This window comes from Gigantopelta aegis, chromosome 4, assembly GCF_016097555.1.
Source record: "Gigantopelta aegis isolate Gae_Host chromosome 4, Gae_host_genome, whole genome shotgun sequence".
Taxonomy (NCBI): domain Eukaryota; kingdom Metazoa; phylum Mollusca; class Gastropoda; order Neomphalida; family Peltospiridae; genus Gigantopelta; species Gigantopelta aegis.
In genome coordinates this window covers 31,589,619-31,607,925 of record NC_054702.1, presented here as the reverse complement: position 1 = coordinate 31,607,925, position 18,307 = coordinate 31,589,619, and the positions used below count along the sequence as shown (strand labels likewise).

The 18,307-nt window shown below is 34.3% G+C and overlaps 2 protein-coding genes across 3 annotated transcripts in view; one reads left to right on the top strand and one right to left on the bottom strand.

The window, feature by feature from the left end:
* LOC121370378 (arginine/serine-rich protein PNISR-like) overlaps window positions 1-6,471 on the bottom strand; it is a 28,073-nt gene extending 21,602 nt beyond the window's left edge. For both annotated transcript variants that reach the window (XM_041495556.1, XM_041495555.1), the window contains exons 1-7: window positions 6,401-6,471; window positions 4,512-4,591; window positions 4,035-4,226; window positions 3,484-3,602; window positions 3,095-3,187; window positions 2,006-2,159; window positions 236-444 (exon numbers count right to left, since the gene is read on the bottom strand). In XM_041495556.1, coding sequence (XP_041351490.1) covers window positions 236-444; window positions 2,006-2,159; window positions 3,095-3,187; window positions 3,484-3,602; window positions 4,035-4,226; window positions 4,512-4,590 — 846 coding nt within the window. In that variant the 5' untranslated portion in view covers window position 4,591; window positions 6,401-6,471. The remainder of the gene's footprint in view (window positions 1-235; window positions 445-2,005; window positions 2,160-3,094; window positions 3,188-3,483; window positions 3,603-4,034; window positions 4,227-4,511; window positions 4,592-6,400) is intronic.
* Window positions 6,472-6,704: 233 nt separating this feature from the next.
* LOC121372019 (ubiquinone biosynthesis O-methyltransferase, mitochondrial-like) lies at window positions 6,705-17,570 on the top strand. The gene is made up of 6 exons (XM_041498259.1): window positions 6,705-6,856; window positions 9,674-9,738; window positions 11,854-12,127; window positions 13,346-13,588; window positions 14,597-14,756; window positions 16,909-17,570. The coding sequence occupies exons 1-6, from the start codon at window positions 6,740-6,742 to the stop codon at window positions 17,028-17,030; spliced, it is 981 nt and encodes a 326-aa protein (XP_041354193.1). The 5' UTR covers window positions 6,705-6,739; the 3' UTR covers window positions 17,031-17,570.
* Window positions 17,571-18,307: the final 737 nt, after the last annotated feature.

The window sequence follows — 18,307 nt, the reverse complement described above, 5'->3', positions numbered from 1 at the left end:
TAATGAGAGTGGAAACCGGTGTTTAGAGGTTTTAGAATTTAAAAAATCAGGACCATGAATCAAGGCCAATATTGACAGGATTTCGGTTTGTCCAGGGTCCAGGTTTCACTGTACTTACAAATCTGCTTTTCCGTGGTACTATGTTTCTGCAATTTTTGAAGTTTGCTCATCCAGGGTTAGCCCTGTAACAAAACTGTCCCTGAATACTATGATGGACTAATCCCCAAGTACTCACAAATCTGCTTTTCTTTGGTACAGCAGGCCCGTCGGACTTCTCCCTCATAACCTCCTCGGCAGCCAACCTCTCCGCCTTCTCTCGCACCAGTTGCTCCTCTTCCTCCTGAACCTTCTGCAGCTCCTTTTCCTTCTCCTTCTGTTTCGCCCTCTCCATCTTTTCCAAACCTTCTCTAATCCAAGCCGGAAGTTGCTTTCGCTTTTGTGCATCTTAGAATATTGATAAAGGAAAGAAAACATTTTATTTAACGACGCACTCAACACATTGTATTTATGGTTGTATGGCATCGGATATATACTGATAAAGTTAACTACTACTCCAGTGAACATTACAACAATAAATTTCAAATTTGTAATTAAAGAATACACGAGTTAAGCCTAGCTAGGTATATTTGGCTGCCATAACCAAATATAAATCTCTTCACCATACATAAGACTACAAACATTAATAATGTCATGAATAATCCACAAACAATGGATATTTATTAAAGATGTACAAAGCACAGTAGTTTTCAATTAAAATAGAAAAAGTAATCTTTGAAGTTGTAAATTTGCCTCTCATCTTATAACATTGTTTTTAATGCAAAATACAAACTTAGTTTGTAACAAATTTGCACGTGAAACTATGGTGACACTTAACAATGGAAGAGTTGATCCAAATTTTGAAACTATACATTTTGATATTATCTATATAAGCAACTGCATCTATAGGACATTGAACAATAGGAGGAAGGAAGGAAATGTTTTATTTAACCTTCTGACTACTGCAGGCAAGATATCTCGCCCGACGTCAAGTCAGTCGATATACTGTACACTGTATACAGTGCATTCCCCAATTCATATTTCCAGCCGTTTTGCACACGACACTCACCGGAAACGGAAATATAATTAAAGAAAAAAGAATTTTTTTCAAAATGGTGGTTTTTGTTTTGATTTTTTCAATTGAAAATACCTTGAAATTTTGAGTTTTCGGCAAGTATTTTCGCTTGACAACAATGGCGGCACGTTGCCGTCATTTTCAGGGATCGATAGCTGATTGTGATAGCTAATTTGATAATAAATTTGATCGTTTTACCAACAACGAAAATTACCAAATATTGCAATATGAATCGTAGTTCGGGTTTAAAAAAAAATTCTGGTCAGAAAACCACTGTTATCGGGAATAATGGACATAAATACTGGACAGCTGGCCACAAATGCCCATAAGTAAACGCAACTTTTTCGATTTTTTGCCTAATTTTAATCACCATTAGCCGATCTAAAATAATAAAAATTAAAAAAAAAGACACGAAAATAATACTTACCGATTAATATATGAACTTTATTTCATGTATTTATGAAACATTTAAGTGAATATATGCGAGTCAAAATTATAAACTTGTACCCACTCAACGTGGTTTTTGTTAAAAATTAATCCAGTAGTCTAAAGGTTAACGACGCACTCAATACTTTATTTATGGTTATATGGCATTGGACATATGGTTATGGGACCACACAGATATTGAGAAAGGAAATTCATGGGCTACTCTTTTTGATTAGCAGCAAGGGATCTTTTATATGCACTATCCCACTGACAGGATAGTACATACCACGGCCTTTGTTACACCAGTTGTGGAGCACTGGCTGGAACGAGAAATAGCCTAATCGATGTGAATCTATACTACATCCCGCCCCCTTGAACAATAGAGAAGAAAAAATGTTTGATCATTTATTCCAAAATGGTTAACTAATACAAATATATTTGAGATTGCACACTAAAAAATGTCTCTACCCAATCCTGAGTCTTCCATGTCTTGAACTGGTGGCGAGTGGTATCTGCTGCGCTGATGTCGAGGGTGTCGTGGTACAGGGGGAGCAACATCACCATGTGGTGGATGGCCACCCCAGTAGGGCGCATTGAAATCTACTGGTGGAGGCTCACATGGCTGTCAAAATTTAATGATTCACAATTACTTTAAAAAATAAAGTTTAGTAAACCCCAAAACAATTGGCTGAATTTACAAAGTCTGCATATGTTTTACATGCGTACAACTACTAACTACATACATCTACAATGCTTAAACATCTGCATTTAAGAAAAACAGGCTTCGTAAATTCAGCCCAATATGTTTCAACAAAAGAAAAACCCACCAACAAACAAAAGCAATTATTAAGAAAAAAACCCATGCATTTTACATTCTGTATTCATGTTATTGTAAAAAACACTTTTTCGTTCCAGGGGTAGACAGACATTAAAGGGTTTTTTTCTCTCGGTGGTTAAACTGTGGTGTCCAAATGTATCAGGACCGTATCTGGGTGATCAGAAAATGTTGCCAAATCATCATTTTAAATTTTAAAAATTGCAAAACCCCAGTTATTTTCTAATAAAATAAAATTTATTACAGGAAATTTATTTGCCAAATTAAAATAACATTTGCCAACTGTTTTAGCAATTGGCGAATTTGGCGAGTGCCAGAGCTAGCCCCATGTATTCATCAATCATTAATGTCCCACATACTTTTTTCTGTTATCATAATCATAATTGAATTATTATAAAAAAATTATTACAAATTTGAAATCTCAATAATAAAACTTTTTTTTTCTTCCCATAAATATTATTTCATCAAAAGTAATTGGAAACTTTCTCAGTCTGTAATATTACTAAATGATTACAAGGAAAAATAGCTGTGACCCATCTGTCAATTGAACATGAGGCCTAGCATTACTTAATTAATATTGTTTTAATAAAAAAAATTGTAAGCTAATTAGGAATCTGGAAAAGGAACTAATCATGAAAGAGTAATTTATATGACTAATTAATTAAAATCTAGGAGTATTTTATTAAATTATAATTTCATTGAAAGTAGTAAGAGTTGGAAACCTGATCATATCCAAATGGTTCTGATCCATGATTGTAGTCATAGCTGTCTGGAAAAGGCATTGCACCCTGATTGAAGTCGAAGTTAGGCGGTCTCTGCAAAACAAAGTTCACAATACAGAAAACAATTTAAATGGTATTAATAGTAATATATTTATAACGTTAACAGGATGTGTTGCTTCACCAAGATAAACAGTTACTGGATATTGCAAGTAACTAATAATTCTCTGTTAATTACAATTTTAATGACTCTTTAAAATCAGAATCAGGTCAGAATTGTGAAGGGACAGCAACATACTCAAACTGTCCTTTCTCTTTAAAATCAGAATCAGATCAGAATTGTGAAGGGACAGCAACATACTCAAACTGACATCCCCCCGACTCCCACTTACCACCATATCTCCTGGTGGAGGCTGCATCGGCCAGTTCGGCTGCGGTGGTTCCCAGGGTGGTCTCTCATTCCATCCCCACCCACCAGCATTGTTTATTCCATGTGGTGGTCCACGGAAACCTAAATGTTAAAACAGTGATAATTAGTATACAAAGTCACACCTTGACAGCACAATAAAAGAATTTCACACACTAAGTGAATGAGACCATCTATGGAATGAAAATGTTGTACTATCAGGAATTTATCCAGGCTTTTTTTCCAGGGTCCCATGTTTGATTATCAAATTAATTATCAATTCCTAAAAATTACTGATGTTCCGCCATTGTTGTCAAGCGAAAATACTCACCGAAAACCATTTTTTTCAAATCAAAATTACCAGGTATTTTTCACAGAAATTAGTTAATGGAAACTATTTCCGGTTTGTTAGATTATTTAAAGGCAGGAAACATAAATCAGTGAATACTCTGAATGCAGTGTATTGGCTTGAATGACGCTGGGCAAGATATCTCGCCTGCAGTAGTCAGAAGATTAAATTATGTCAATTAAACAAACCATGTTCATGATGTGTACCATTCTCTTCATCGGATATTTCCATTTCATTCTGGTCACAATCATGTGCTGGTGGAGGTGGTGGTGGAAGGACATTATCAAGGGGCGGTGGTGGTGGGTTTACTGGTTGTTCTGGTGTGTAACTCACAGATTCACGCTGTTCAATCCACTGTTTTGCGAGATTGGCCCAGTCAACTGTAACAAAATAGAATACTATCATTTAATCATTTATTGAAGTGTCACATAAAAAAATACATCATAAACCAACACTATCTCTGCATTAGGTTTGGAGGCAAATGATAACAGGAAAATAACTGTGTAACAATCAACAAAAAATAATAGAATGTCAATTTCATTCAGGGTAAAACAAGCTAACACTGAAATTTGCTGAACTTTCACACCCATATCTAACCAAGAAGAAGCCCATTCAGAAACAGTTTGGTGTTTTTTCAAACCAGTTTTAAATGATGGAAAAGTTACCTTGTTCATGTGGAACATTTTGAAAATTTGCCTGCTGTAATGAGGTCCAGCCCGGATTGGGAAACGGTGTTGCCCACATTCTGTAAAGAAAAATGAGAGCTGTCAAGAAATTAATTTAATAATAAGAATCTGAAATTTTTTTTAAAATTAAAACACTGTATGATACTATCGTATTCACATTTTCGTCATCAACTTAAAGGAATTTGGGATATAGATGGTATGCATGTGCACAAATATTTATTTACTACACACATATATATAAAAAAACCTCTGGGCAGCAAAACAATTTTCGCACTACTATTGTCATAAAAGCCTACTGGTCACTGTGACTAATTTTTTCCTAATGGACCTAATATATGCATACTGCCTTTTATAAAACTCAGTTTTCAATGACAAACTGGGCTCAAACTTAATGGTTGCACGGACATAATTGATATATAAATTGCTGTAGGTCAGGAGCATCACCGACAGCACTGTTGTGCCACTGGATAAAAATTACTGCTCTTGTTGAAGTATTTGACATTTGTACAATTGAAATATGTCTAAATACAGCACAAAAAAACCTGCAATAGGCAGGCTAAAAATTGACGTCGATAGGTGACGAATTCTTACATTCCAGCCTCGACATTTTGACGAACATGAAAATTATCCGATAGCTTGTCTTATGTATTCAGCAATTATTGCTTCACAAATAAACTTGAAGTTACTTTGTTGATTTATATGTCTGCAAATACGTATTTAACTGGAACATTATTGAAAGGGGGTGCTGTTGGGTTTCTTCCCGTAGTGTGTGTTTTAGTGATTAAGGTCGACGACAGTCACTTTTCGGACCCTTGTTTTGGCTTCGTACACAATAAATAAAACATATCCAACAGTAATATTTTGATACATGATATATTTGACAAAAGGTAGTTTTTATTTCTTTCATCTTTTAAAACTTAAAATTAATATTTTGTCCAAAATGTCCTTGTTATAGAAATTTGACAGGGGTCAAGGTTACTAGACCAGTTTTTATTTTTATGTGGCGAAGCATTGTAAATATAGCTAATTTTGAATTTGAATGAAGTCACTGAATCTCCTTACAATAACCATAAACTGGGTACATGACATTTTAAAAATGCAGGAAAAATTCCAATGCAAAATTGTTATTGAAATGTTTTTGTTTGAACATTACTAATGCAACTGAATGTGTTTGAAGAAAAATCTTGTGATTAAAAAACTGTACCTTTTACGAAATATTGATTTCAAGTGAAATTATTGTAAGATATGCTATATTTATTGTATACGAAGCCAAAACAAGGGTGCGAAAAGTGATAACCTTAATATATGATATTTTATCAGGGAACTTGGAAATGATAGATCAATATAAAGGTATTTAACTATAAACATATGATTGTTGTTGTATTTGAGCAGGAATTTTTGAATACCGTTTGGTAGGCTGTAATTGCACAGAATGTCTGTCTAGCTCTCTTATCATCTTGAGCTACAGTTAACCTTTGGCTTTGAAAACTGATACATTCTTTCATGAAACTGCCCTACTTTAGTCCAGTCCTATACCGTACTGAAGTCGAAATTTATATTCATGAACTATAAGGGAAACAAATCATGAGAAATTCAACAGCAATGAATGGAATGAGCTACAATTTTGGATTATTATGATTGAAATATAACAAACACTGAAACAGAATCTTCTCAACTTTCATTACATTATGTCTAAGATTATCATTAGCCTACTTTTGGTTGGTTACTTTTCCAAACAGAGTGATTGCGAATTTGCTTAAATTATATTAAATCCAGCTGTCAGCACATATATCGTCCTATAAAATAATAAAAACGAGTGCATACATTTACATTATATAAAATATTATTTAAACAATCCTGAAAATAACCTTTTTTAAATTAGTTAAGCATCCGGCGATTTTCACGACAAACAAACATGGCGGAACGCACTTTAAGGTCTCACAACCCATTTGTTTTCGGGCCAAAGGTCGTCTTTTAATCACAACAAACAACTTAATCAAAGGTACCTATTCTTATCTGGATAGATTTGGCTCATGATATTATATCACTTTGTTTTATCTTTACATATGTATCAAATGGACCAGGCGATAGGCATGAACATTATTTTCATTTAAATGTGAATGTCAATAGAAGAACAATTCTATGTAGTGAGACCTATGCAATGCACTAGACTTCCGGTAGATGAAATTGAACTTTCACTTTGTTGGATGTGTGAAAAAATGCAACCAAGGTCGATGGTCCGACGATATCTTCTGGTTTTACCAGTTCTGCGTTCTCAAGTTCACTGTATTCATAATGAATTTAAACAAAGATCTAAAAAACTGGTAATAACAGTTGTCACCAAAGATTATGACTAACCTAAAATAGGCCTAATTATAATCTGGCTTTTTTTCAACCCTTAGCCCCCCCCCCCCCCCCCCCCACACACACACACACTCAGGTGTATGTCATATACTATGTTTAGTGGGATTTTGGTTACAAAAACTGCGTCGGCTGCAAGAAAAAAAGGTGTTTTTTTGTTTTCAGTATATCTTCCACCGGTTGCTAGTCACTTCGTACCATAGTCATTTCGTACCTAATTTGGTCGTTTCGTACCCTGGTCATTTCGTACCTTGGTCATTTCGTACCATTGCAAAAAGTCATTTCGTACCTTGGTCATTTCGTACCATGGTCATTTCATACCATTGCAAAAAGTCATTTCGTACCCTAGTCATTTCGTACCTTGGTTATTTTGTACCATAACTGAAAATCATATCGTACTATGGTATAACAATTTATAACAATCACATTAAATTACAAATTTGTGGTTAATTTAAGGGATATTTTATCAGCAAAAGACTAAAAATTATTGCCACTTTGTATAAACATTAGCAATTGGCTAATTTGGCAATCAGTAAGGTAGTTAATGTTTTAATGGCTGTTATTGTTTATTTCTTAAACAAATAAGATGCAAATAAGCAAGTTTGAAAAGAAGACCTAATAAATAAATAATATTTTGTTGGTCCATTATATTGTTTTGTTGTTTTTGACTAATTATCTGGAGCCATTTCACACAAAATCAAAGTTGGCAGTTAGTAGTAAATATCATATACGGCTCTTGTCAGGTAAAATGGAAATAACAGTTGACAGGTATTATGGGTATCAATAACGATATGCTGCACAATAACATGTTCTGGTTTTCAAACTGTCAAAATAAAGTTTTAAAACAAAACCCACTGCTTTTATGCTATAGTCAATTCGTTTTCGTACCATAACTGAAAAGTCGATTCGTTTTCTATATACTGGAATGAAATGACTAGGGTACGAAATGACTGGGGTACAAAATGACTTTTCACAATGGTACGTAATGACTAGGGTACGAAATGACTTTTTGCAATGGTACAAAATGACCAAGGTACGAAATGACTAGGGTACAAAATGATCAGGCAGCATGGTACGAAATGGATGGTACGATGACTTGGGTACGAAGTGACTATGATTCCTTCCACCATAGCATGTTTGGACATTTCCTCTCCAATAAACCTAGTTAATCAAGATTAACCTCGCATGCAAGCACATTGAGAGGTTAATCTGCCCGAGGTATTAAGCCTATAGCAGATCTGAACGGTTCTGAGGAATTTTGCTCGGAACGGAATTGCGGTCGAAATAATGACTTATCATCACGTTTTCCCACCCAAATCATGCATTGTAATCTATTTCGAGTTCATGGAGACCAAGAAATACTTACTTTGAAATGATCTTTACTTTGAATTAAAGGAAAAAAGTCTGACTGTGTGGGTTTTTTTACCAAGTGGATTCTAGCAGCCAATTACACTGACAAACAATTTCAACAGACACGCATGGCGATATTCTAAACACCGGACTCATACGCCTTTCGATTGTTATCTGTATTTCCCACACTTTTAAACACACTGTTATGCTAATTATTAGTATTCACTATAACTTAAGAATTTCAGAGTTTAAAGAGTATCTTCATTTAAAAAACCACACAAAAACAGAATAACAACCAAGACTCATTTTCATAGTCTTATATTGTTACTAATATCTGTATACTTTATACAACATAACCGTTTTATTAAGCACTTTTTTAACATCTAAAGTATGACTTTTAAATCATTCTGTACTACGGTAAGATGGGGGTGTTCAACTAGTTTCGTAAAGACCACAACATGTCACACATTATAAAAGGGCCTACAGATGGATGAAATTAATATTTATGAAAAAATAAACATATTTATCGGTCAATCGGGTTGTGGTCTTTACGAAACTAGTTGAACACCCCCATGACCTGAGGTATGAAGGACTTGGTTTTTTTTCCAGTTCCAACCAATGTCCTATGATTGGTACATCCTTTTGTTTCCTTTAAAACTTTAGAAATCATTGAATGTAAAACTGTCATATGCATTTTTTTCTTTAATTATTTTGAATGTATCTGTTTTGGAAAATTGTACCATTTATTAAATGAATTAAGTGGAATTATAATAAGATATCCAATACCGGTACTTATTGTGTATGATGGCAATATGAAGATTGTCACAATGTCTTTACCATAGACCTACATGTAATAGAAACAATGTAATGGCTTTATAAATGTTCAACTGATGTCCCGTATTTGTACTTATCAGCATGGTATTAAGTCTAATAATAATAAATATATATATATATTATTTTGGCAGAAAAAAAGTGTAAAATTCTTAAAAGGTAAAAGACAAATGCACAAATATACAGTTTCAAGATTCAAAAAGTTGGTCATGAATACTAAATCCAGGGTTTCTAGATTATGGTAGCCCCACTCCCATGGCTAGTGATATTCAATGTTGGGCTAGTAAATAGCTACTATTGCCATGCCCGACGGCTAGTGAATATTTTTTGGTAAATGTTGAAGTTAAGTCTATTTTGTAAATATGAATATCCTGACCCCAACCCCACACCCAAGGTTAGTATTTTAAAGCTATATCTCTATCTTTAGGTGACATATCCAATTTTTACTATTATTTAGTAAAATTGTATTAACTTAAAGTAAAGTAGGGCTAGTGAATTTTTAATCATGGCTAGTAAATTTTTAAAATCACTGATCCTATGGCTAGTGGATTTTATAAAAATTCTAGAAGCCCTGCTGAATCTTAATTCTTATTATTCAGGTATGTGATGAGAAGAAATTGACCAGGACAACAGAGATATCAAAACAGAAATTATTAACTCCAAGGTAATGTTCTTCACTTATGCTGTCCTGTACTGAGCATTACTATGGTACTATTGCAGGATTTAGCTTAGTCGGTTGAGTGTTTGCTTGAGATGCTTGCATCGTAGGATTGAAACACCTTGGTGGATCCGTTCAGCTGATTGGTTTTTTTTCTGGTTCCAACTAGTGCACCACAACTGGACAAAGGCAGTGGTATGTGCTTTCCTGTCTGTGGAAAAGTGCATATAAAAGATCCCTTACTGCATTAGAAAAAATGTAGCGGGTTTCCACTGATGAGTACTAGTCAGAATTACCAAATGTCTGACATCCAATAGCCGATGATTAATTAATCAATGTGCTCCAGTGGTGTCGTTAAACAAAACAAACAAACTTTACTATGGTACTAATGTACAGTAATTTCAGGGGTTTTTGGGGTTTTTTTTAAGACATGTATATTTGATACATGTGCTGTGTTTATATTTGATATATTTGACCACACAAATGTATCATTAATACTGTATGACATACCGGTAATTACTAAACACATCAACCTATTATTATTCGAGGTTGTAGGATTTAAAAAATTAATGTTTTTTTTTTTTGCATTGACATAGTTCTAGTACTGTTGGCATATTCCATAATCTCTTGAAGTATAAATAGAAAACATTACACAAATCACATAAAACTATTACAGTTAAATAGTTTCAGAAGGTATAATAGCACATACACACTGTATATATATATATATATATATATATATATGAAGAGTTCAGGGGCAAAACGCAATATAAACCATTTTCTTTCTAGTTTTTAGTTAAAGCCATTATTGTATGTCAGTAAGGTCTAATTGTAGGCCTGCTGATTTGCTGCAAAACATGATTGATCCGTATGAAATTGTATTGGGTAAATCTCCTTTTTTTATATCACTTTTACTGAAAATAAAAAAATGGATATATCGCGTTTTGCACCTAAACTCTTCATATATATATATATATATATATATATATATATATATATATACTGTAGATCTTGAAATTAATGTGTCCCTAAATTAATGCCAGTGACGGTGGGCAGACTAAAATGCAACATGAAATTAATGCGAGTGGCCTCCATTTGAAATATTACTTTCCTAGCAACACACATCCGTGTACTTTTTGGTTCAATCCAAGTTACAGTTGTCTTCAACTTACTAACATATCTGTGTACACATCAGTTAACTTGTTTAGTCCTTAGTGTTTTTGGTGAAATCAACTCCAAGCATATTTTGCAGCGTTCAATTACGTAACGGGTATGGTTACATAAATCTGGTTAAACATTAGCATATATGTACCATTACAACTGTATCTTCCTAAGACATATTTAAAAGTCATAACAAAAGAACAATTCATCCAACTAAGTTGCAGTGAACTTGAACAGTGAAATCAAAGAAATGGTCGACCTCAGGATTAGCGTGCTAAAACCCATTCACATGCGATGTATCGTGTCAGCTTTTGATAGGATGGCCAAAGACCCTGCAGTCATCACGTGTGGCTGGCATCTTGTTAGATTATTGTACAATTAGTATGTCTCGTCTACAATGAATTGTGCTTCAGTTGTTTTATAAATGTATTAGAATTTTAATCTTTGTTTTAAAAGAGTGTGACACATAGCTTGCTGGACTAGTCAACAATTAGTCAGACTTGCCTACAATGAATTGTTTTCCAGTTGTGTTATATGTTAGAATTTTAATCTTTGTTTGTTTTGTTTTTATATCATGGGACACATAGACAAAACATAGAAATAAATGCGTCATATTATTAATGTGAATAACATGAGCTCGCAGTTTTCACATTAATATTATGATTGCATTAATTTCAGGATCTACAGTATACATATATATATATATATATATATAAAAACACAAATGAATTTAAATTTGTAACTGCTGATTTCCTATGTGAAGATAATATAGCATACAAATAATATATATCGCTACACACATGTAGATATAAATACTAATGTGTATTCTTGTGAATTCAACATCACAAAACATTCCCCATCTTACAGGAAATTACATTGCATATTTGGTTGATACAATGATAGTGGAGCTATGTACATTTTGCTGCCACCATGAATATTGTTTAAAATGCATCACTGCAGAGTGCCAGGGATCAGTTTAGATGGAAGGCCGTATTCCAAGTCAACAATTGACGAAGAAGAAATTAGACGGTTCTCGGCTCTTGCCGACCTTTGGTGGGATGAAAGTGGAGAGTTTGAGGCATTACACACGATGAACGAATTGCGCATTCCACTCATTAGAGATGGACTGACACAGCAGAAGTTCTCTAGAGGTGACCAGGTGGATGACGACAGATACCTGCTGGAGGGTTTCAGGATCCTGGATGTCGGATGTGGAGGGGGGATCCTTAGTGAGGTGAGTACAAGGAGAGGTCTCAAGAATGGATCCAGGGGTTTGTGAAAGGGGTGGGGTGGGTGTGCTGGAGATGGTAAGAGGTGTTTGAACAGGCTTTTATGTATTTTATTTGTTGAGGTTTTTTTAATGTCTGCCTAAAAGGGGTGGTGGGACATATGCCCCTTGGTCCACCCCTGGATCCATGCCTAGTTCTAGCTTTTCTTTGAATAACGGACAGACAAATTCAACCACTTCTGGCATTATAGACAAAAAAAGAATCTTGTCATGAGTGTCTACTGAAGACAGGAAAATCCCAATCCAAGAGATATTTTAGACAAATCAGTTGTATCTTGAGGTTTGGGATTTGTCTATTTCAATAGACATAAATATTTGATTACGAGTATTTATCTTTAGGGTCTGAGTCTAACAAGACTCTCGAGTCCGTTCACAGGACTCAAGTACCCATTTAAGGATGAGCACACTCATTTAATTATAAATAATATTATTTAACGCCATTTTGCCTTATGTTTGCCTCCAGTTTAAATTATAGGGCTATGAGACACGGAGGGAAAACAAAAGCCAAATGTGTGGAAGCCAATACAATGGCATGATTTGGAACCCATGTTCAGCGCTGGAATTAAGATGCATATAATGCTTGTTTACTTTATTCCTTAGTCTCATTATCATCTAATGTAAGTGTTGGGTACTCAGGTACGGGTTGACTTTGACCCTCGAATACTTGAGTCCAATATTTTGGACTCGTGGAGGCCCTTTTAGTCGTGCAAACTGGTACCTGACTATGTATTTGTATGTGTGTCACTGTGTTTGTGTGTGTGTGTTCTGTAATGTTAACATTACCACCGTTTCAAAAATTACACAACACACACACACACATCCTTTGTTTTCACTGTCACATAATTTAACATACATTATCAGGTTTTATGTTTGCATTTTTATATTATTTCTCTGGTTATAAACACTAGATTTTAGAAAAATCATCTGTAATAGAACAAATTGGCTATTTACTTTATGAATCTTGTTTTGAAAAAAGTTATATAATTCTTGACAAACACCCCTGCCATATGCCACAATGGTTTGTAGCACATCCAAGTACACCTCTTCCCTCAGAGCATAACCTAATTAATAAAAGACACATCCATTTGACATCCAACAGGTGATGATAAATAAATCAATGTGCTCTAGTTGTGTCGTTAAACAAAACAACCTTTTTATTTTCAGCCTCTAGCAAGACTAGGTGCTGAGGTAACTGGTCTTGAAGCCTGTGAGGAAACGATTAAAATAGCTCAGAATCATTTACTGCAGAACAGTGACTTAGCTAGCAAGGTGACCTATGTGAAGTCTACTGTCGAGGAGATGGCAGAACAAGGTGAAGGACATTTTGATTCGGTGGTTGCATCTGAAGTTGTTGAACATGTCGCTGATGTCTCAACATTTATCCATGCTTGCAGTAAATTAATAAAGGTAAAATTATATTCTCATTCAGTCTGCATATAACTCTTAAAAAGGCCTATTTCTTGCTCTTAGCCAGTGCAACATGACTGGTATATCAAAGGCTGTGGTATGTGTTATCCTGTCTATGGGATGGTGCATATAAAAGATCCCTTGCTGCTAATTGAAAAGAGTAGCCTATGGAGTGGCAACAGCGGGTTTCCTCTCAGTATCTGTGTGGTCCTTAACCATATGTCCAACGCCATATAACTGTGAATAAAATGTGTTGAGTGCATCGTTAAATAAAACAGTTCCTTCCTGAAAAAGGCATTTATTGAATTAGAAAGTGGTAACTATTTTGTATCATAGACTTTCATCTTGCACAATTTAATCATTCACGTGTACTGTTATAGGATATTTACTTCTGTAAAACAATATCTGCTATGAGATCAAGTTTGACATGAACATAGTTCCTTTTAAGTGATTTAAAAAACCCACTATCAGGGCTTTTATTTTTCCCACCCCAGTTATGCAGTAACAGAAGCAGGAGCAGCTGCAAGGTATTTCTAGGGATGGGGTGAAAAGTCCCAAAAGGGCATATTAGATATTCTAAAGTACACTATCATGTATTATATAGATGATGGGCAGGATTTAGCTCAGTCAGTTGAGTGCTCGCACGGGGTGCTTACATCGCAGGATCGAACCACCTTGGTGGACCCATTCTCTGACTGGGCTCTTTGCCCACCACAACCAGTGCCCCACAACTGGTATATCAAAGGCCATGATATGTGCTGTCCTGTCTATGGGAAAATGCATATAAAAGATCCCTTACTAATGGTAAAATGTGAGTTTCCTCTAAGAATATGTGTCACAATTATCAAATGTTTTAACATCCAGGAGCCGATGATTGAGTAATCAGTGTGTTTTAGTGGTGTTGTTAAACAAAATAAACATTAACATTTAATTACAAGTAAATGTCAACATTATGGATTAATTGAAGACTATTTTGTAATTCATCTTAAATAATTGTTTTTGTTTTAGCCAGGTGGGTCCATGTTTCTGACAACACTCAACAAGACATACCTGTCATATGCTCTTGGAATTGTTTTTGCTGAGAGAATATTAAACTTAGTTCCAGCTGGAACCCATGATTGGAACAAGTTCCTCCAACCCCAAGATCTACAATATATTCTTAACAAAAGTAAGAGTATGTACAAGTAACATAGGTTACCGTTATAATTAATAAAGATGTTGACATTTAAAGCTTGTTTCTGTACTTGTATGTCTATTTGAATTTTCTATGAATGACATTATAGAAATATGTGCACTACTAAGAAGAACTAGTCATTACAGGTGTACCTACAAAATGTGTAGTTTTCAAAATACACATAACGTTTTGGTTTAAAATACATAGTCAAACTTCGATAACTCCACCTTGGATCTCTCGAAAATTTTGATCTCTCAACCTGAAGTGACGGTCCCGGCTGAATTGCTATACAAACTAATAATAACTGCCTTTGAAAACTCAAACCTCAAACACTCAATAAACTCAATCTCTCAACTTAATTCTTTGGTCCCGCCATAAAGATTTAATAGAGTATGCACCTCTAGAACTTGACACGTGTGGATTGATCAAACTGTCATTGCCAATAGTATTTTAAAGACACATGAATTGTCATTCAGGTCAATCAGACGGGACGCACCTGTCTCGGGTGACCTTGGCTGTCGAGGATTAAGGTGATAATTACAGAATAATAAATCGCCGGCTAAGCAGAATGAAATGATCCTGTGTTTGGTTGTCGGTGTTTGTACATGGTGGAGGGCCTCGCTGTGTAATACACTATTACAGATACAGTCTGGTTAACTTCAAAGACACTTATAATAATTGTTAGCGCTGTTTCTTTTTTACAAGTGTGAGTTCCTGATTTGCATTAGTGCTTTTTAATGATTGTTTTTTACTTAAAATAATTAAAATAATTTTAAATAATTTTGTGAAAAACAAATGTAGGCCCTACTGAGTATTATTCGGCATTCAGTGTTTTATTTGTTAGTTACGTTCCGCCATGTTCTGACATCTGCAAAATACATCAATGTTCATTTTATCACTTACTTCCTGTTATATATATGTATGTAAATGCCCTCGTTTTTCGTTTTTTTTTTCTTTCAATAAATATATGTATATGCCCAAGCATATGTATTTCAAATTCATCTAGGTTATCTTTTTTGTTTTGTTATTTACTTACTTTTACAATAATACGCAAAATAAATGTATCATAGGTGTTAGAAGATGCCAACAAAAGGAATGGGGTGACAGTTATATATTAATTTGCCGTTCAACTGGGGATGCATAGTTTTCAGAGTTTAGAGGTAGGCAGTGAAGCACACGCTTCTTACTGTAAGATTAAATCTTACAATATTAAGCGAAATCATCTAGCTGCAATGCAGTTTGAAATTTGAACTCTTCTATATTAATTTCAAAAACTCAAACTCCCTGAAACTCGAACTATTTCCATGTCCCCTTTAGATAGAGTTATCGAAGTTTGAATGTATTTAACAAATCTTTTGTTTGCAATATACGTATTTGAATTATAGAAATAATTTAGTAATTTAGTTTTCGGACATAAAATGCACTGAATACATGAATATTACAGGGGCAGAGCCTAGTTTCAGCCTGTAAAAATGGACACCAAATTTAGTTAATCTACAAACCTGCAACACATTTGGATATAGGGAATAATACATGAGTGGCAGTTAAATACCATTTATCTCACGAGTTGTTTTAAAATGTATCTAACAAATGAAAGCAAGTTTGATACATTTTTAAACAATGAGTTGTGAGATAAATTGTATCTAATGGACATGAATGTATTATTATATTTCTTACTTATCCTCAAAAACCAGGTTTTAAGCACATTTTAAAATCTTTTTCGACTAAAAGTTATTTACAGCCGTTGCACTTGTAGCTGACTTACGCATCACAGAATGTCAGGTTAACTATAGTCACAGTCTAATCGATTTCATCGCGATGATTTTTTATTGAGAATATTATACGAGTACCCATTGGAGATGATTTATAGTACGAGTGGTTGTCAGATATAAATAACGAGCGTAAGATAAATTATCTCCAATGGCAGGTGTGTATTATTCTATTTCTTACACACACACACACACACATAAAAAGGGTTTTTTAATATAGTTTAACAGAAAAACACTAATCAAAAAGCCTCAGCATTACGTTGAAAGTGTATAAATGAGGCACTAAAATGATGTCATCAGTTTATGGTTCCTTGGGTCATTATAATTTTTCAAGCATGTTGTACTCTAGTTTTTCATTTTAAATTTCTTTTTTTTAGATGGATTTTCCACTCGCCTGCTGCATGGAATGTGCTACAACTTCTTAACCAAAAGATGGTCGTGGACAAAAGACACTAGTATAAATTATTCTCTTCATGCTGTGTACTCGCCAGACAGCTGAAATGTTTTTATACATGAAAGTTCTCTCTCTTTTTTTTTTTCAATTTTACATGGTGACATTACTTAACAATAGCAGTCAATAAATTCAAGATTTCTATCTAAGTATAGTCTTACATTTTTTGTTTCTGCATTCTGACACTGCATAAAAATAGCAATAACAGTTGACATGTTCCAACATTTCTATGCTTGTAAATTTGCATGACAATAGCAGTAATAATCAAGAAATTATTTTTTGTATGCTGAGATTATATGACAATTGCAATGACAGTCGATAAATTCAACATTTCTGTTTGTGTAAATTCTCACATTTCTGGGTTTTGCATAGTGACATTACACGGTAATGGCAATAACAGTCGATAAATTCAACATTTCTGTTTGTGTAAATTCTTACATTTTTTGCTTATGTATTGTGAGATAATATGGAAATTACAATGACAGTCAATAAATTCAACATTTCTATGTATGTAAATTCTCGTATGTTGAGGTTTTGCATTGTGTCAGTAGCCATGAATAAATTCAACATTTTTATTGTAAAAAAAAATCATATTTTGAAGTTTTGCATCAAACCTGCGTAACAATACTATAGCAATGAGTCAGTTATTTCAGTATTATATGGGGAAAGAATAAATGAATATTTATTATATACATTTGTAATAGTGGTCATCTAAATTTATGAGCATTTGGATGGGCATACAACATGTGATACTGTTACTGTATCACATTTTTATTTGATTTGATTTGAACTTATTTTCATGCTTATATCCAATTAAGGTTCAAGCATGCTGTCTTGGGCACACACCTCAGCTATCTGGGCTGTCTGTAAAGAACAGAGGGTTAGTTGTTAGTTTGTTAATGATTAGTGAGAGAGAAGAGTGTAGTGGTCTTACACCTACCCATTGAGTCGTTAAAACTCGCTCTGGGTGGGAGCCGGTACCGAGCTGCGAACCCTGTACCTACCAACCGTATGTCTGATGGTCTAACCACGACACCACCCAAACTGACATTTTAGTCCTGACAAAGTGTTTTAATGTTTTTGATGATATACAGAGGATACTCCCCGAGTGTTTTATGGGGTCATAATTTATCAGCACGAGTTGATAAAAGTATGAAATCAGAGGCTTGACAAGGATTTTTATACTTTTATCAACAAGTGCTGATAAATTATATCACAAGACACAAGGGGGTATTCTTTTTATCATCCATTATCATTCTTTTCATTTGTGACAATTGTAAATAATGTCAGTAATGATGGCTGAATGTCACTATATTTGGCAGCGG

Bases quoted from the DNA above. Each gene is read 5' to 3' on its own strand.
- LOC121372019 (XM_041498259.1), top strand. From the start codon at position 6,740: ATGTGTGAAAAAATGCAACCAAGGTCGATGGTCCGACGATATCTTCTG. The intron at 9,739-11,853 runs GTAATGTTCTTC...GCATCACTGCAG, and splicing joins CAGAAATTATTAACTCCAAG to AGTGCCAGGGATCAGTTTAG. The intron at 13,589-14,596 runs GTAAAATTATAT...TTTTTGTTTTAG, and splicing joins CTTGCAGTAAATTAATAAAG to CCAGGTGGGTCCATGTTTCT.